The sequence below is a fragment of the Plecotus auritus genome, assembly GCF_963455305.1.
Source record: "Plecotus auritus genome assembly, chromosome: 7".
Lineage (NCBI taxonomy): Eukaryota > Metazoa > Chordata > Mammalia > Chiroptera > Vespertilionidae > Plecotus > Plecotus auritus.
The window spans coordinates 91377150-91396852 of record NC_137774.1 but is presented as its reverse complement, the minus strand read 5'-3'; the positions used below and the strand labels follow the sequence as shown (position 1 = coordinate 91396852).

The 19703-nt window shown below is 49.4% G+C and overlaps 2 protein-coding genes across 2 annotated transcripts in view; one reads left to right on the top strand and one right to left on the bottom strand.

Moving 5' to 3' along the window:
- Positions 1-5205: 5205 nt before the first annotated feature.
- FZD9 (frizzled class receptor 9) lies at positions 5206-7543 on the top strand. Its single transcript, XM_080678742.1, has one exon. It carries the CDS (start codon positions 5419-5421, stop codon positions 7195-7197), a length of 1779 nt encoding a protein of 592 aa, XP_080534868.1. The 5' UTR covers positions 5206-5418; the 3' UTR covers positions 7198-7543.
- A 4598-nt stretch (positions 7544-12141) lies between these two features.
- The window catches only part of BAZ1B (bromodomain adjacent to zinc finger domain 1B), an 82600-nt gene continuing 75038 nt past the window's right edge, over positions 12142-19703 (bottom strand). The window contains exons 16-19 of the mRNA XM_080681796.1: positions 17770-17885; positions 15712-15860; positions 14632-14735; positions 12142-14326 (exon numbers count right to left, since the gene is read on the bottom strand). Of these exons, the coding sequence (XP_080537922.1) occupies positions 13969-14326; positions 14632-14735; positions 15712-15860; positions 17770-17885 (727 nt within the window). The 3' untranslated portion in view covers positions 12142-13968. The remainder of the gene's footprint in view (positions 14327-14631; positions 14736-15711; positions 15861-17769; positions 17886-19703) is intronic.

Genomic DNA, 19703 nt, shown 5'->3' with positions numbered 1-19703 from the left:
TCTCTCCAATGCGTTCAGTGCTGTTCCCTCTGTCTACAACACTCTTCCCTCTTTTATCTGGATCCCAGGTGGGCTTAAGAATCTGCTCGTGTGTCACCTTCTGTGAACCCACCCCGGGGTTCCCTCTCTAATCACAGATGTCAGCTGACACCAGAGTTGTCACTGTTCTGTCTGTGACTCCAGCGGACCAGGAGCAGCCAGAGGACAGGTGCCCTGTCTTGTTCATCTTGTGTCCCCAGCACCCAACCCAGTGGGTGCTCAGTTAATGTGTGCTACCCACAGTTCCCATAAAATCACATGGACATTCCATTTATATAAACTAAATGCAAACTAATCTATAGTGACAGCAGTTCAGTGGTCACCTGAGAGGGGGAGGAAGAGTGCAGGAAAACTTTAGGGGGGTAAAGAATATATTATTATTATTTTTTAATCCTGGTGCTATGGCTTACCTTTAGGCAAGTTGCTTCAACTCTCTCTTTTTTATCTTTATTGTTGAAAGTATTACAGATGTCCCCCATTTTCCACCATTGACCTTGTGCTTCAACTCTCTTTAAGCCTGTTCCCTCCTCTAAAAATTAGAATAAATAATAATCACCTCATAGGGTGTTTTGAGGATTGAATGAGATTTAAATTAATACTCAATAAATGGTAGTTATTTTTAAGCTCATTTCACCCTATATTGACCAGTTATTATATATACCAGTTATTAACTTTTTCATGTACTACTTCCCAGTAAGATATTTAGTTTTAACTGGAAGATATTCTCTTGATCAATTGTGGTAATAATTTGACAGGTATATCCATATGTTAAAACTCATCAAATTGTATACTTTAAATATGTGCATGTTTATTTTACATCAATAATGTACCTCAATAATGCTATAAAAATTCACATACCTATCGACACAGACTCTATGCTATAGAAATAAAAGTACAAGTCCATTCAGGGGTCAGCAAATGTTTTCTGTAAAGGACCAAATAGTAAATATGTTCAGCTTTGGGGACCATATTATCTCTGTGACAACTCTGTCATCGTAGCTCAAAAGGAACCATAGATTCTGAACCTGTGAGCATGGCTGTGTTTCAATAAAACTTTATTTAATCCAGTGGGCTAGATTTGGCTTGTGGACCACAGTTTGCAGAACCCAGTTACAGATACACATACTCCTGTATCTGCATGGCTGATCTAGATCAGAACTAGCCACTTAAATGTCTATCCAAAGGGGATTAGCTAAATAATTTATAATAAATCCTCACTGTGAAGATCAGAGAGACTATTTTTAAAAAATGGTTGGGCCCTGTGTGTGTTGATAAGGAAAGACATTTATGATGTAATTTAAAAATACTTTTATTATGAAAAATTTTAAATATACAGAAAAGTTTAATAAAATTTGTAGTGAGAACCTGAATGTCCACCACCTAGATTCTACCATTAACATTTTACTTATTTTTACCATATATTCATCCATTGATTCATGATAGATTATTAGGTGAAAAAAATGAGGCATGAAATGTACTATATTAATTCCATTTTAGCACAAGTGTTTGTAAAGTCTAGAAAAAAGTATCAAAAGAGATTCCTGAATTTTTTTTAAAAAATCCTCACCCAAAGATAATATGTTTATTGATTTCAGAGGAGAAACATCGATTGGTTGCCTCCCATAGGCACCCTGGCCTGGGGTCAAACCTGCAACCTGTTGATGTATAGGGAACGCTCCAACCAACTGAGCCACCAGCCAGGATGAGATGTTGGAGCTCCATATTGATTAGCTGAGTGCTGGGATTGTATGTAAGAAGAGGAAGAAATGACTGTGTTATTTCTCTGCTCATCTCTAATATTGAATTAGTTGTGAAAAGTGTAAAGCCCTAAGAAGAAACTTTTAAAGCACTTCTTTAGTAAAAATGAAACAGTCTAGTCCAGCCCTTGACATCTCCTTAAAGGGAAACTGAGAACCAGGGTTCAAGCTTCAGGGTGGTGGGCTCATTCCCTGAGGCCCACCTGAGGGTCTCACCCAGCCCTGCCCAGTGCACGGGGCATGCACACACAGGAATAACCAGGTCCTTGCATGTCCTTGGGTGTACACACACACTTAATTCACCCTTCACACCCCCACACACAGCACACACATGTGCCAAAGCCCACCTCTGTCTGCCCAGGCTGCAGTGCCACTCCACACCTCGCCCCTGCCCAGGAGCAGGTGTGTCCATGTACCTGCTGGGTCCTGCATCACCAATAGTGCCCTCTGAGGGGCATCCAGGACACCTGGAAGAGATACAGGACCGGCCCTCCTTCAAGTTCCTGTTTATTCACAGACACCTCTGTCCCCAAGAGTCCAATCAACATCCCTTTTCTAATCTCAGGCCCCACTTGTAGTCGGCCTCTTCCAGAAGGATCTATGGCCCCCTCCTCATTACATTCTTTTCATGTAACAAACATTTATGAGAGCCTCTTCCAAGCCATGCGACAAGCCACCCAGGAGCTCCCAGGCTTGTGGGGAGACAGGCACAGGTGTGGTGGCTGCCAGGCACAGAGGCAGGCACCAGGTGGGGGTTGTCCTGTAAATGGCAATAGCCGAGCTGAGTTTGGGAGGGAAGGACCAGCAGATGTCCGGTGGAGGTGAGTGGTGGCTACAGTCAGGGAGGATGTGGTAGGAAGGGCCGCAGGAGTGGGGACTTCAGGGAGACTGGAGTGGTGGGAGGGGGACAGAGGTCAGGAAGGTATCCCTTCCCACTTATGCAGGGCAACTTGGCTCACAGCCAAGGGCCCCAGGAAGGGAGGTGTCTCCCACAGGAAAGGGACTCCATTCCCACCTCGCCTGCCCCTCTGGCCCCCTCTGCCCAGTAGAGCAGAAATGGGGGTGGGCATTGATGATAATCTCCCTCTTCCCAGTCCCCTCCAGTCCTCCTCATAGTCTCCCTTTCAGTGAGCGCCTGGGGTATTGTTCCGCCTTTGTAAAGAGGGGGATCGAGTGACAAAGCCGGGTGGGTGGGCAGGCGGCCCAAGAGGCCTCTTCTCTCCCAGGCAGCATCTGTATGGGGGAGGGGCTGTTCCATAACCCCTCCCCACCTCTGGCTTCCCAGGAGCAGCTGTTACCATGGTGACAGGCCTGGCATCCCCTGGCTCCTGGGGCGCCCTTTCCATTACACTGCCAGAGGAAGGGCCCCTGATTCCTCTACACGGGACGGGGGGCGGCGGTGGTAAGGAGGTCAGGAAGGTTGGGGCACAAAAAACCTGGTTCCCAAGCCAGTCCTAAGAATGGGAAGTCTCCACCAGTCTGAGCTTCCCAATCTGGCTGCCAGCAAAGGGGACAGCTCCACTATCATCCATGCAACTGTACCTCCTTAGGGCAAGATACAGAGAAAAATAAAATGTCCCCTTGGTCCTTGAGCAGCTGCTAGTATTGAAGCGGAGGGGGGAATGGATGGCGTGTGTGAGTGCACAAGTAGGTGGACAGTGGGTGGACAAGGATCCTGCGCCCACAGGGCAGAGCCTCCAGCTCCATCCAGGAGGATGCTAGACAGCCAGAGCAGCAGAGAAGTGCCTCTGAGCTGGGGAGATTGGAGGCAATACAGAGGTAGCATGTTGTTTCCCGGGAGGAGTTGGGATAGTGGGGAGCGGGGGGGCGGGGGGCGGGGGGGGGGCGGGATTGGCAGGAAATGAAGAGGCAAGTGGGGAAGTTATGCCTTGAAGGTTTTCTGCTGCCATCTCCATGAGCAAGAGCTGTCACCCTGTGTAATGGGAAACTGCCACTGGCATTTTGGCAATGAACCTCTGTTATCCTTGACCAGGTGATCAAAGTCACATCCTTTTTCCAAAGGTACCTCCCTCCTGCACTACCTCCTTGGGAAGTTCAGTATCTTGCAGCAGCACCTCTCATGGCTCAGGTGAGCCAAGCATACACTATGCACTGGGCACAGTGCTGGCTGCATCTCCTTGGATGCCCAGTCTCTCATGAGCCCGTGAAGAACAAGAGGCTGGATGCACGCCTGCAACAGAGCATCTTTCTTTCCTTCTCTCTTCCTCATTCTGGCTCAGCTCTTAGGGGTGAGCACTGATTATAGCCACTGCCCTGGCTCCTTCTTGGGCCCCCACCACATGCCAGGCTCTACAGAAGGGTGAGCTGGGTCAGCTGGGCAGGAGCCCTTCCTCTGCTGGTGACAGGCAGCCTAATGTAGTGGAAGAGCCTGAATGCCAACCCTGACCCTTGTGAGTTCTATAATCTAGGGCAAATAGCTTAAGTTTTCTGAGCCTCAATTTCTCATCTGTAAAATGGGCTCAGAGTTCCTTGTAGGACTATGAGAGTTTAAAAGGTCACGATAAAATGCCCGGTGTGGGGCTGCTTGGCTTTCCATAGGTCCTCCGTCAGTCTCCTAGCCCTCCTGCAGATCACGCCCTTAGTCATTCATCCTCTAAGCATCCCTGACCAGCTGCTAGGGTGACTGAACTTGTGCTGAGCACACATGTTGAATCTGAGTCTGAGTCTTCCAGATACTCCTAGGGGGTGAGGGCAGATGAGAGGTGGGCAAAGGAGTGGGACAGCAGTCTCAATGTGAGTCCCAAACCAGAGCAGGGCCCCTTGGGTGGTTTGCTGGATGCCCTTGGGTTTCACCCACAGAGCTACCCAGGAGCAATGGAGGGTACCTGGCTGAGCAGAAGTGGGAGGACTGAGGTGCTCTGGGATCCTAGGGAGCCCCACAACCCAGCCCCTCAGAAACACCTTCCCAACCTGGGGGTGTACAAGTGGGTGGGGTGGGCAGTCTCAGACCTCATTCACTTATTGTCATCTGTCACCGATAGACTGAGCCATATCCCTAGGGGTTCACAGTTACTGCATTGTGTCCTGCCTTGGTGGTTCTATCTGTACCACAGGAAGGACAGTTCTCCCCATCTCCACAATTTAAGTGAGGCCCACGGAAGCAGGGGGAGTAATAATTCAATACCATCCTGATAGTATAGTGAAAGGAAATAACGGAGTGTGAGCGGGCAGACCATGTCGTACTTCAACCCGTCCCACAGGACCTCACCCCACCTCCCCACACTCCCCCCACCCGCTGGGGTGGCTGCGGGACGCGGCGCCTTTAAAGCCCAGGCGGGGGCGTACCCGGCGCGTGAAGGACCCGCCTCTGGGCTTGTCCACCCGGCGCCCCACCCCGAGGCTTGTAGCAGCGGCCGTGGGAGGCGGCGCCGGCTCAGGCTCCTCGGCCGCTGGAGTGGCAGCGGCGGTGGCGACTCGGCGCGTCTATCCCTGGGGTGGCTTTCCTGCGCGCTGCCCAGCGCGCCCAGCCGCGCCTGGACACACGCGGGCGGCTCGGCGATGGCCCGCGCTCCGGGACGAGGCGGGCCGGCATGGGGGCGCCGGATGGCGCGGCCCGAGTGAGCCGGGGCCGACCTCCCGCCTTCGGCCGGGGCAGCCCGGGATGGCCGTGCCGCCGTTCCGCCGGGCGCTGCTGCTGTGGCAGCTGCTGGCGGCGGGTGGCGCGGCCCTGGAGATCGGCCGCTTCGACCCGGAGCGTGGGCGCGGGCCGCCGCCGTGTCAAGCGGTGGAGATCCCCATGTGCCACGGCATCGGCTACAACCTGACCCGTATGCCCAACCTGCTGGGCCACACGTCGCAGGGCGAAGCAGCCGCCGAGCTAGCCGAGTTTGCGCCGCTCGTGCAGTACGGCTGCCACAGCCACCTGCGCTTCTTCCTGTGCTCGCTCTACGCGCCCATGTGCACCGACCAGGTCTCGACGCCCATCCCTGCCTGCCGGCCCATGTGCGAGCAGGCGCGGCTTCGCTGCGCGCCCATCATGGAGCAGTTCAACTTTGGCTGGCCGGACTCGCTGGACTGCGCCAGGCTGCCCACGCGCAACGACCCCCACGCGCTCTGCATGGAGGCGCCCGAGAACGCCACGGCCGGCCCCGCTGAACCCCACAAGGGCCTGGGCATGCTGCCTGTGGCGCCGCGCCCCGCGCGGCCCCCCGGAGAGGCAGCCCCGGGCCTGGGCAGCGGCAGCGGCACCTGCGAGAATCCGGAGAAGTTCCAGTACATAGAGAAGAGCCGCTCCTGCGCACCGCGCTGCGGGCCGGGTGTCGAGGTGTTTTGGTCGCGGCGTGACAAGGACTTCGCGCTCGTCTGGATGGCCGTGTGGTCTGCTCTGTGCTTCTTCTCCACGGCCTTCACCGTACTCACCTTCCTGCTGGAGCCTCACCGCTTCCAGTACCCCGAGCGCCCCATCATCTTCCTCTCCATGTGCTACAACGTCTACTCGCTGGCCTTCCTCATCCGCGCGGTGGCCGGGGCCCAGAGCGTGGCCTGTGACCAGGAGGCGGGTGCGCTCTATGTGATCCAGGAGGGCCTGGAGAACACGGGCTGCACTCTCGTCTTCTTGCTGCTCTACTACTTTGGCATGGCCAGCTCACTGTGGTGGGTTGTGCTGACACTCACCTGGTTCCTGGCAGCCGGCAAGAAATGGGGCCACGAGGCTATTGAGGCCCACGGCAGCTACTTTCACTTGGCGGCGTGGGGCCTGCCGGCCCTGAAGACCATCGTGATCCTGATTCTGCGCAAGGTAGCTGGGGACGAGCTGACTGGGCTCTGCTATGTGGCCAGCATGGACGCGGCTGCGCTCACAGGCTTCGTGCTGGTGCCCCTCTCCTGCTACTTGGTACTGGGCACCAGCTTCCTCCTGACTGGCTTCGTGGCCCTCTTCCACATCCGCAAGATCATGAAGACAGGCGGCACCAACACAGAGAAGCTGGAGAAGCTCATGGTCAAGATAGGGGTCTTCTCCATCCTTTACACAGTGCCTGCCACCTGCGTCATTGTGTGCTACGTCTATGAACGCCTCAACATGGACTTCTGGCGCCTTCGGGCAACAGAGCAGCTGTGTTCCCCAGCCAGTGTGCCGGGTGGCCGGAGGGACTGCTCGCTGCAAGGGGGCTCAGTGCCCACTGTGGCTGTCTTTATGCTAAAAATCTTCATGTCGCTGGTGGTGGGCATAACCAGCGGTGTCTGGGTCTGGAGCTCCAAGACTTTCCAGACCTGGCAGAGCCTATGTCACCGCAAGATGGCAGCTGGCCGGGCCCGGGCAAAGGCCTGCCGGGCCCCAGGAGGCTATGGCCGTGGCACCCACTGCCACTATAAAGCTCCCACCGTGGTCTTGCACATGACTAAGACGGACCCCTCTCTGGAGAACCCCACACACCTCTAGGTACACAGGCCTACTCAGGGCGGCTGCTGCCCCCTCCTGTACCCCCCTCCCCCCTGGAAGAGACAGCTGACTAGCAGCTGCCCAGCTGTCAAGGTCAGGCAAGTGAGTGCAAGGGGGCTGAGGACCAGGGCAGGGAGACTCTCCTTCAACCCTCACATGTGAGGACCCAGTGAGGCTCACTCCCCTATGGCCTAGAGCAGGGGGTGGGCCTGGCTAAGTCCCCACAGTGTCCCAAGGGAGTATGTGGAGAAGGGGCAGAAAGGGGAATGGTCCAGCAGGGAGTTTATTTAATGATGTAATTTATTGTTGAGTTTCTCTGGAAGCTGTGACTGGAATAAACCCCCATGTGGCACCCCTGAGTCCTCTCTGGGCTGGGAAGGTGGGAGGTAGGAGGGTGGGGGCTCTGCAGGAATCTCCTTTGTGAGCAGAGCCAGGGTGGGTCCCTGCCCCTGTTCTCTGGCTCCCCACCAATCAGAATGTCCCCCATGAACAGCTGTGTTTTGCAAGAGTCTCAGATTCTGTGTGTGTGTGTGTGTGTGTGTGTGTGTGTGTGTGTGTTTCCCTTCTGCCTGTCTTTGCTTTTTGGCAACCTGCTTGACTATTTCTGAGGCCTGGGTTCCTGCTTCCCAAAGTGAGACTGGGATGCCTGCCTGCCGGGATACTCAGGGAATCCCCCAGGATGACATCCTCATCTCTGGTCCTGGAGAATCTAGCCTATTTGCGGGTTGTGTTTAGTAAGTCTTGCTTTTTGCGGACTGCTTTCCTCATTTGTGTAGAAAATGAGGTCATCGGCCTATCTCAAAGGTTCTCAGAGCTTCAGGCCCTGCTCCTACTGCCTCCTGTAGCCCAGCCTGCTGTCTCTTCCCTGGGGCCTGAGGCTGGTGTCTGGCCATCCTTATTGCCTTTGAAGATTGTCAGTGCACCCACTTCACTAGTTGGGGCCCTGGGGCTCTCTCTGGGTGGAGTAGAACTGGGACTAGACTGGTATATGGGCATCTTGGTAGCAGACATGGACATAGAGATGGGAGCAGCAATAAGAAATTGGGCAGGTCCAAGGAAGTATGCATGGATGCCAGGGGCTAGGAAAAGATCCATGTGTATCTGTATGCCAGGTCCCAGGGACCCCCATCAGCTTGGGATTAGACTACAGGGCCCCATATGGCCTCAGCTGTGGCCACTGTGACTCTCACCTTGAGCAATGTGAGGGTCTTGGTTACTGTCCCTGGGTGCATGGCATTCATTGTCGCTGCCAGGAGGCCCCAAGGATCTAGTTCCGCTGCCAGCCTCACTTTGGAGGCAAGGGGAGGCCCAAGGTCAATAGCTTCATTTCAGTAGTAGGGCTCAGCCCCCAAACCCAGGGCCTCTCAGGACAGAGTTCTTGCCCTGCACCAACCACCCATCTCACCGGACAGGAGAGAAACCAGATGAAAACCAACGACAGCTCCATCAGGAGTTGAGATGGGTTTAGGGCTGTACCTCATCACATAGAACAGTACTGACCTCTGGGGGAATTTTGCAACCCTTCTGCCTTTTTGCTTCTGTGTTTCTTACATGTGGAATGCCTTCCTCATCTTAATCCTTCCCTTCTCACAGAGCACGCAGTAGGTCCCTGTGCCTTCTTTGATCAATGAAGCCAAATGACCATAACACCTTGTAACTCCCTGTGAGGGTCCTTGAGTGAGACAGGATGAGCTTATTGAAAGTGACAGGGGCCCAAGTTCAGAGTGGGAGGGGCAGTGGCTGCACCAAGCTGGGCTTATAGGCCAGGTCTGCAGGGAGTGGGTGGAGCTGAAGCTGCTTAAAGGCGTGCACAGGACAGGGGCAGCTGGAGTAAAAGGAGAGGATTCTGGAGATGGGAGGATAAAGGCAAGTGTGAAGGGTGGAGGGAAGGATTAGCTTTAAAATGGCACCAGTTCACCCTATTCCTTGCCAGTCATTGGACAAGGGAGGGGGGTCTCCTTGGCTATGTTTCACTCAGCAGAAACCAGACTGGCTTCCAGAACTGGGAGGTGGGTGGGGACTGAGGGGGAGGTGTAGTCAGGACCAGCCCCAAGGGGGCTCTGTCTGCTTTGAGACTGAGATGGTTCACATGGGCCAGTACTTGGGAGGGAGAATGGACCTTGCCATCCAAGGCTTCTCAGCACTGGAAGACAATATAGAAATGTCCCAGACCCTAGAGGAAAAGAAGGAAACATTTATTAAAGACCTTTTACAGAAGTCCTCAATTTGCTCCTCCTCTCCCCACTTTACAGATAGGGGCAAGTGGAGGACTGGGCTGGTTCACACAGCCAGGTAGGTGGTCTGCAGCCTCCAGAACTTTTGTGACTTCCACTACCACCACCACCACGTCTCAGGGGAACAGCAGATGTTGTAACCTGGGGTGGTTTTGTCCAGAGAAGCCCCTCCCAAAGCAGGATCTCTCCATACCCCAAGACAAGTAATTCCAGAGCCCCCCAAAATGCCTCAGAAATCAACACCTGCTAGCCCAGCAGGTGGGTCTTCAGAGCACCACAGCACGTCAGTGTGCACATATCTATCTATCCAGTCTGAACTTGTGGCTGGGAGAGCCTAAGTTAAGGGAACTTCATAGGTCAGTTCACAGGAGTCAGCAAGGGTGATCTTGATGGAGGTCAGATTGACCTGCCTCGGGGGTCAGTAGCTGCTATCAGTTCCACCCTGAAAGGGAAAGTTCTAGGATGCCAGAGCAGTCCTGGATACGTATAAAAAGGCCTGAAGGCCCTGGGCAAGAATGAAAGCTGTGATAGGAGGGCAAACCTCTTTCTACCTCACCTGAGTTTTCTCACCCCTGCCAACGAGACCCTGGCTCCCTGACAAGTCGGAGACACCCACTGCCCAAGTGGTGGCTTTGGAATCCAGACCCCACCTCCCTGCCACCCCTGACTGTACCTCCTCCCCCAGAGACAGGGTTTGAGTAAAAAGAAGTCAGGATGAGGGGAGGCATTAGTTGGTTCTCAGAAGTAAAGATTCATACCCATCTTCAAGAATGAAAGTTCTCACCCTGGCTGGTGTGGCTCAGTGTTGGAGCTTTGGCTGGTGCACCGAAGGGTCCAGGATTCAATTCTGGGTCAAGAGCATGTACTTGGATTCCCGGTTCCCTCCCTGACCTGGGGTGGAGCACATGTAGGAGGCAACCAGTGATGTGTCTCTCACCCCCCTCCCTTCCACTCTCTGAAAAGCAATGGTAAAAATATCATGTGAGGATTAACAACAACAACAAAGGATAAAAGTTTTTGTCCCCATTTATAGTACTCAACCAAAATGAGGTGGCTCCCCCAAGGTCACACCCCTGGAGAAGTAGGGAGAAATGGTGCATCTCAAGGTTGGGCAGGACCAGGATACAGACTCTAGATGAAGTCACATGGTCCCAACAGCACTATCCTAGTGTGGCCTAAGGAACCTACCTGAGGGACAGAACTGCATACATGAGGTGGGAGTCCAACTGTGTGTAGAAAATGCTCATAGGTAACACAGCTCCCTTCTCCAGAGCCTGAGGGCTGATCAAATCCAATTTGACCTTGGGGCAAACTGCTTCCTACCCTGCAGGACTGAAAATCCCCAAGTGCTCAGTGCAGGCCTAGCTCAAAGTCCACATAATTCAACAAGGCCACACACTCAGTGGCAGAACCCACACCCAGGGCTTGGGTTCCTCCTCAAACTTTTTTTTTTATATATATATATATTTTATTGATTTTTTACAGAGAGGAAGGAAGAAGGATAGTCAGAAACATCGATCAGCTGCCTCCTGCACACCCCCCACTGGGGATGTGCCCGCAACCAAGTTACATGCCCTTGACCGGAATCAAACCTGGGACCTTTCAGTCCGCAGGCCGATGCTCTATCCACTGAGCCAAACCGGTTTTGGCTTCCTCAAACTTCTTGCTATTTTACCATATGCTGGCTCTGCAAAATCTTTGAAGTCCATAGGTAAGCTGCCACCCAGCAGTGACTACTTGAATCAACCACTTGGACTTTATAAAACTTCCAGCATAAAGAAAAAAGTACAAAACAAAAAAACAAAATTGGCTACATGGTAGAATTGTTGAAGCTGAGTACATGAGAATCCATTACATATTTACTTTTTTTGTTTGAAATTTTTTTTTAATCCTCACCCGAGGCTATTTTTTTCCTTGCTTTCCAGAGAGTGGAGGGAGAGAAAGAAACATCAAAGTTAAAGAGACACATCGACTGGTTGCCTCCTACACATGCCCCGACTGAGGGTGGGGAGCAAGCCCACAACCCAGGTACGTGCCCTTGACCGGGAAATCAAACCCACGACCCTTCCGTGCGCAGGCTGATGCTCTAACCACTTAGCAACACTGACCAGGACTCCCAGAAAGTTTTTAAAATGTCAGGAGTTTCCCCAAAATTAACTAAAGAACTACATAAATTTCTATAGTGAAGACTTAAAAAATACTTTCCTCTAATTCTTAGAAATTTCAAATAAAATGTTGGGGGGTTTCAGACAGAGACAAGGCCAGGGAAAACGAAGGTCTTACTTTGTACCCGGGGCATCAGAAATGTCTCCTGGAATCAAGGAAATGAGAAGCTGGCTGTAACCTGTGGTTAAAAAGGCTAAGTCAGCCCGGCCGGTGTGGCTCAGTGGTTGAGGGTCGACCCATGAACCAGGAGTTGATTCCCAGGCAGGTCACATGCCCAGGGTTGCAGGCTTGATCCCCAGTAGGGGGCGTGCAGGAGGCAGCCGATCAATGATTCTCTCATCATTGATGTTTCCATCCCTCTCTCTCTCCCAAATAAATAAAAACATTAAAAAAAAAAAAAAAAAAAAGACTAAGTCAGAGGTCCTCTCAATGCTGAGGAATAACTGGTTCCAAGACTCTGGGAAAACAGAGGACTCAAGACTATATACTATCCACTAGCACCCCCAAAGAGCACAAAGAAAGTCACCAGCATTGTTTTTTCTTTATAAACACAAGTACATAATGTTTATTTGAAATTCCAATTTATTACAAGTTTACCCCTCAATGGGGCCCTTCCTCCTTAAAGACAATTAAAAAACAAATTCAGGTATCACTGAAGTGGGAACACAGGATTCTTACTGTTAACAAGAACAGACTGGCTCTAGGGTAAGAGGCAGGAGGTGTTGGTGCTGGGATTATGAAATTGTAATGTCAGTGCTAATTCCAAGCCTGTGGAAAGGGGACTGTAAACCTATGCACCAGCCACCGGAGCAAATCCCCAAAGTCCTTGAATGAAGAGGACAGGGGAGAGGCAGGGACCACACCTTGAAGTTTAATACTAAGAGGCTTTATTCCCAAATTCTGTAAGTTGCAATCCCCTTGGAATTCTTTTCCCTTCATTTAAATACAGAAGAACCTAGGTGATCCAAATTTTCCAATTCAAAGGTGATAGAAAAAAAAAAAATCAAACCCTGTTTTGCATTTTTATCAAAATCTTCCATAAAAGGGAAAGAAGACTACAAACTTTTGCCTAAATATAACCACTAGTGCTAGAGTCATTGTGGGAAGGGGCTGCCTAGCTTCTCCTCCCATATCTCCTCCCACTGACACTGACACTGACAGATTCAGGTTCTCAGGAAGTAGAGAAAAGGCATGGGAGGAGGGGGATGAAAATGGGAATGGAGAAGGGAGAAACAGCCACAGGGGCAGGCAGGGGGATGCGCCCCCACTCCCCAGGTCACACTGATTGCTGTGATAAGCCACCAACCCACTTCTCTGAAGGAGAGAGGATGGGCTGAGGGAGGAGATGGAGCAAAGGAAAGCAAACACATTATCATATAAATTGTACTGTACATGTGCCAAAGCAAGATGACAGAAATATTTTACAAGATGTTTTTTATACAATATCACTGCTAAACAAGCGATTTTTAATAACTAGAAAAGTCAATTTAAAAAAATTAAACATTTCAATCCTTCCTGCTTTTTCTTCTGCTCCCCTAAGAGCTTGTCTGGTATGTGGGTGGGCTGGGCTCCAACACCCCTCTGGCCAGATCCATCAAACTAAAGATTATATGCATGATTATAAGCAGGACTCCAATCTCTATGTGAAGTGCCTTAGTTTGTTTTTGTTTGTTTGTTTGTTTTCTGAAGGGTGAGGTGGGGTGGAAGTGGGGAGAGAACTGTCACAAAGAAGGGGAAGGGTATTCAGGAATGGCTCTAGGACATGTCCCTTTACTCTGCCAAGATCAACTCAAAAGAGCACAACTGTTTCATGATGCTGGTGAATACAGAATTCTGTATGGCACTCACTAATACCGTCACCTGAGAGGGAGAGGGGGGGGAAGAGACAGAGTATGGGCTTAAAGAAACAAGGCTGTATATAAATATAGATTTTTAAAAAGCAACACCACCTCTCTAACTGGCCTGGTTATACTTGATCCTTCTGTGTAATACAGTAATCCCGCCCCTGGAGACCAGAGGGCTTGGCACTATTGTGGTGGCCAACGTGGAAGGGACCTTGGGTAGGAAGGAAAAGGAATTGGGTTCATACCCTTGGGCTCTTCATGGAAATTCTCAGAAAGGGTAGGTTAAAGTCTACCACCATATTTCTAGGCAGAGACCAACCCAATATTATGCTCTCCAAATAGCTCTGCTTGATTAAGGTTCTATGGAGAGTTTTAGAAAAACAGCACAAGCTTGGGACAACAGGCATTTCAGGACTTCCTGTGATGTCCTCCCTTCCATGTTCTTCTCCATCCCACCCTTCCTTCCCTTGCTCTCACCTCCATTTCCCGAACCTCAGCTCCCTCTCCCTTACCAGGGCCCCACCTCTCTATTTCTTCTGTCTTCGTCCCCTAGACTGTCCAATGGTCTCTGGCTCACTGTCCCCTTCATCTTCAGTAAACTGGTCAGGAAACTTCTTGCGTTTCCTACGGACATATGGGTGGCCAGGAAGGTGTTTATGCAACAAAGCCACCAGACACTGTTCTGTCTTCACCATGCAGTTTAGCACATGGCTGCCTCGGCAGTTGTAAAGCTCAGCGTTGGTAAACACCTGCTTCATGTCGGTAAGAAACTCTTGCACAGAGCGGTAGCTCCCACAGGAACATTTGTTCTGCATTGTCTGGAAATCCATGGGGTGGGTGATCACATCATAGTAGTCCTCAGCCTCATCTCTGGTCACAGGCTCCCTGTGGAGCAACACCAAATGGAGATATCAGCACAGCCTTGATACAACTGACAGAAACTTTGCTGTTAAACCATTAGCTATGGAAGGCCCACCCCTGCTGAGATCAGCCAACTGGTAGGCACCGAGAAGGTGTGTTCACCTTGCACTAAGAGCTGTCTCTACCAGTTTGGAACACCAATCCCTGCCACTGAGACATGTCTTGAAAGGAAGGGATCAGATTAGTTCCTAGGGGTTCAAATAAGCGCTCCCTCAGCCAGCTGCCAGGTTGGTCTACTCCTCTGTGCTTGAGAACACAAAGCTTATTACCTGAAGGGCCAGCTGGAACGGTACTTCACAATCTTGTTGAGGATCTCTTCACACTTCTGCAATTCCAGGCTTTGCCTCCGGGAGCTCCGTTTGGTCTGAAGCACCTGGTGACAATGGAAGAAGACATTATTACAGGTCCAAGAGAAGAAAAGTGGACAAAACAGAAAATGTATACAACTGCTTTAAAAAAAAGAAAGAGCTCAACCACGTTTTTAAGAGCAGATGGACCTGGGATTATGGTAACAGTGTTGTATATAAGCAAACAATTGCAGAAAACCAGAACGGTTATGGGCGCCCCTGACAGACAATTCTGTGGGAGTAGGGAGTCTCAGTGAAGAAAGGGAAGAGGTACAATTCCTTTCCTATGTTCTCCCGCTACAGGCATGTGAGAGCTAAGTGACTAAGAGAAAAAAAAGTGGGGCCTCCTTTCCAGGTAGCCATTAACAGGCTGTGACTCGAAGAAGAAGGAGCCACAGAGTTGAAGAGGTTAGGGCTGGGCAAGTAGGAGGATCTTTCATTGCTCTTTGAGATCCCTAATGGCTTGCTTTATGCCCCCAGCCCATCCCAACCCCAATTTGATCTGTCAAAACAATCAAGTTTTCAAGGGCCTCTTTTTGTTCTTTAAAGTTCAAGTGAAGTCTAAAGCAAAACCACTAAAATCACAGTGGAGGAGCAGAGGGGAGGGTAATGTCCCTCCCATAACAACTGTCAGCAAAAGACCAGAGAGTAAATGAAGCTCCAACATTGCTGACATTCCCACAATGGAGACCCAGCCCCTCTGAGCCACTGGAGACACATGGATACTATTTTAAAATCCTTAACAAGTTGCAGGCTGCCTGTTAACTAAAGGAGACAATGTTTGCAGGCTACAGCAGGAGAATGCCGGACATAGCTGTTCCTGGAGGGCCGGCTGCCTTGTCTGCCTATAGGCCCTCCCATCAGCCTCCAAATTTAGGGAGGAGGGAGGAGGGAGGAGGGAGGAGAGGGGGAGGCTCCCACCTGTTGCCTGATGAATTCCTAATGCTGGAGTGGGGGATAAGAAGCAGAAACATTAGAGGCAGGATGATAAATAATTCTTACCAGCTCATCAACCTCAGTATCATCTACAGGTGGTGCCTTTGGCTGAGACCTCCTGGTGATAGGATGTGGCTTCTTAGCTGGTCGTCGGCCTGGCCTTGCCACAGGGGGGATGACACCCGGCTTGCCCCGGACAGTCTTTCGAGGTCTCACTGAAATAAAAAATACAGACTGAGAGGAGAACAACTGAGGATGAAGGAAGCATGTTATGGAATGAGGAGATAATCTGGACAAGCAAAGCCATGGCTTCCTTGGGTTACAGAGTGCTCTTTGCTATCTCCAGTCCTATCTAACATTGTGAAGGTAGCAGTAGTAGATGAAGAATGAATACCTTTCATCAACTGCCAAAGACCTTTTTAAGAGACTCCTCAGGTCAGTTCCTTCAGTGCTTCTATCCTCTAGCCCCACCCTGTTCAGTTACTCCTGGGAATGAGGCTCTTGAAGGAGTCAATTGTAAGTGACTCACTCAGAAGGAGAGGCCATTTGCTACAGGTCTGCCTGAAATTCCTACAGCCCACACTGTAGGAATGTCACACAAACCAACATTCCTCAATATCTCATGCTCCAGAAGGATTAGCTCAAGGTTTCTCTACTAAACAAATTTTCCCTGGAAAGTGGGAAGGTGACATTTGGACAGAGAGAGGGACATACAGAGGCAGTGATACAGGAATAAATAAACAATGTTAATCCTTCATTGGCTATTCCAGGGTCTCAAGCTCAAGACCTGGCTAGGAACAGAGAGTAAGCAGCCGATGCCAAGGATAAAACTTTGGGATGTTAGGAACAGACACCAACCCCAGACTTGAGTTGAACTAGAGAACCCCATCTTTGGTGGTCTAAAAGGCAGAGTAGACAAAATGCTCTATTATATGTCCTACATCCTTTTGATAGAAATAGCCCTTGAAACCTGGAAAGGAAACAATTCCTTGGAAAGAGACTAACAACTCAGAAGTAGAAAGCAATCACTAGTTTGAAAATAAACAATCAGTATACTGCTATATTCAGAATCTGTTTCCAGACAAACATGCATCTGAATCACAACTCTCAGCCAGTAGATGCTGATCTCTGTGTGATGCAAGGTTAATGGACTGCTTGTCTCCTCACCCTGGATACCTGAAAAATCATGCCAATAGGAATGAGTGAAATTGAGGTGTCCCAAATTAAAAGCCTGCAGGACTGGAGAGATGGGAGCAGGTGTGTAAGCCCAAGCCCTCAGGTTTGGCAGCACTACTGAAGAGATTGATCATGCCAAGCATCTTCTCTCTCCTTATACTAACTCTGATCATTCAGAGTGCTATGATCTTGGGAATTATATCATCACTTCGAGAGCTCATCAAAATCTTGATCTGTGTCTCTTTTCTACTAACCTACAAAGAATGATATGTTTTGAAAAGAGGTAGGCTAAGGGTAAATTACAGAACTTCAGGTTTAACCATGAAAACAACAAGACTCTTAAATAATCACAAAAAATAAAGAGTCAGCGAGGTAAGGGTAAATGACGAGGTCTTTTTCTCTCCCTACTGGCATCTAGTGTGAAAATTATATGAACCTTCCTAACAACTTTATGCCTAATCTATGAAAAAAATGGTATTCTTTTTCAAACTAGTAAAGCTATGCCCTGCACACTATAGGGAAGTATGAAACAAAGGAAAAATTACCTCTCTGAAAACAGAACTATAACAGGCAAAAGAACTGTTAGGAGAGGGCAATGGAACTAGACCTTCTTTACTCATTGTCCCCAGACAATGAGGGGTTCAGAACCAGAAGGCTTGTCATAAACATACTTGGTACCTTGAATTCCACTAAATCGTGGATCAAGTGCATCTACCATAAATTAATGTTCTTGAGACCAAGCTACCCAACCTAACAGGAAGGTGGTTAAATGGCACCTTGAAAACCCATTTAAAACCATGGCAATGAAGTCACCCCAACAGCCATAATATGTGAGAAAAGGAAGATGGCATGATGGCAACACTGACTATCTATTGCCTGCCAACACAGTCTTTCCAAGTCAGCTTAAAAGACTATGAGATTAACTATAAGGACAAACTGAATACTTACATCGCAAACCAGCCACCTCATAATCTTCCTCTTCCTCTTCCTCCTCCTCCTCTTCTTCCTCTTCACTGCTCTCATCATCTTGGCTGTCCTCAGAGGCAGACTCTTCAGTATAATTCCTGTGAGGTGAAAAAGCATATAGGGAACCTGGTTCTCAGCCAAAGTGTTCCTAGGAGGATAAAGTCCCATATGGATCCCAGCTACTTCTCCCTCTTCACACACTAGACAGATTTGATGAGGGAAGGTAAACTGAATCCAGGCCAGGACACAGGAAGTAGAATGAAAACCTAAGCTTCAACAGCATACCTCCCCAACCAGTCCCCAAATGCTTTGGATAAGATACCAATGGCAACAGAAATCAAGACCAAAAGGTATCCCCTCCCCCATCAAAACAATTCAAAATTTTATTCCTTTTATCTCACAAAAACAGCCAGATAATGTAACATTTAAAGTATTAAAACGTGTCCCCAACTCTGGGGTGGACTGAAAGAATAAAAGCCCAGACAGGTGTTACTCCACCTTGATGGCCCCTTTCCAGGAGCTGAAACAGCTTGCAGATGACCATAACATCAAAGCAATGGTAATCCCAGCTCAGAACAGCTGGTCCAAAGCCCCACCATTTCAGAACAGCATGCCTCATCTCTCTTAAGTGTAGCTGGAATGGAGTGAGAAATAACTGAGTAATACTGTTAGGTGAGGTCAGGATCAAACAGCTCTGCCCTTTCAAAGAGAGACCAAGCCAAGTGCCTATAAGCTGCCCTTTTACAACCTCAAATTTCAATGTGGAAAACAATTGTATTAACTTGGCAAATATTAGGTGCCTCCTTTTTACAAAGCCCTATGTTTGGCCTTATTGAAATTAGGGTGAAGAACAAAGCACCACCTCTACTCTCAGGGCACTCACAATCTCATGGGAAGACAGTCAAATGCACCAAAATGCTGCTTTAGATATCGAACACCCAGTTGAAAGAGGAACAATTAATTCTAAGGATGTAAGGACATTTCAAGACAAATTTTCGATAGTTTACACCCAGTAAAATGAGGGAGTTCTTGGAAGAGAAAATATTCCCAGTTGGGAGGAAAGCACAAGAGGCAAGAATGCACAATGAACAGTTTGTAACAAGCGCACAAATATGGGAAGGAGGGCTCATAAAAACATATGCCAGTATTGTACAATAAGAGTCTCAAAAGTTAGGCTAGGGAGTTTGGACTTTATTAAAGAGGAAATGTAAAGATTGATGTTTTTGAATAGTACAGTGACATAAGCAGGTCTTTGCCTTTTATAACCTATTTTGGTTTCACCACTAAAGCTGGAAGGATAAGAGGGTGAAAGATATGAGGTAAGGAGTTGAGAAACCACTGAAGGAGCCCAGGTTAGAGATGTAGGAGGGCCAGTGACAACAGGGACCTTGGAGAATGGACAGCAGATTGATTCATAAGACACCTGGACACTGACTTAATAACATCTGGCAAATGAATGGCTATGGAAGACGAAGAAGAGGAAGATGTCCAAGTTGACACCCAAATTCTAATCATGATAAGAAAGGTCTGGGTAGGGAAAGTAATGAGTTTCAGGATTTGGTGGTTACAGACATAATCACCAATTAAGAAATGGGCAAGGATGCCCTGGCTGGTTTGGCTCAGTGGATAGAGTGTCGGCCTGGGGACCAAAGGGTCCCAGGTTCGATTCCGGTCAAGGGCACATGCCTGAGTTGCGGGCTCGGTCCAACGTATAGCAGGCAGCCGGTCAATGATTCCCTCTCATCATTGATGTTTCTATCTCTCTCTTCCTCTCCGAAATCAATAAAAATATAAAAAAAAAAAAAAAAAAAGAAATGGGCAAGGTGGAATCAAGGGGCAGAAGGAGATATATTGTCACTTTAGAAGGTATGGTCAAGATGATAGAGAACATAGCAAAATGTCAACATTAAGCTAAA

What these genes read in the sequence shown, in the direction of transcription:
- FZD9 (XM_080678742.1), top strand. Translation starts at nt 5,419, where the DNA reads ATGGCCGTGCCGCCGTTCCGCCGGGCGCTGCTGCTGTGGCAGCTGCTG.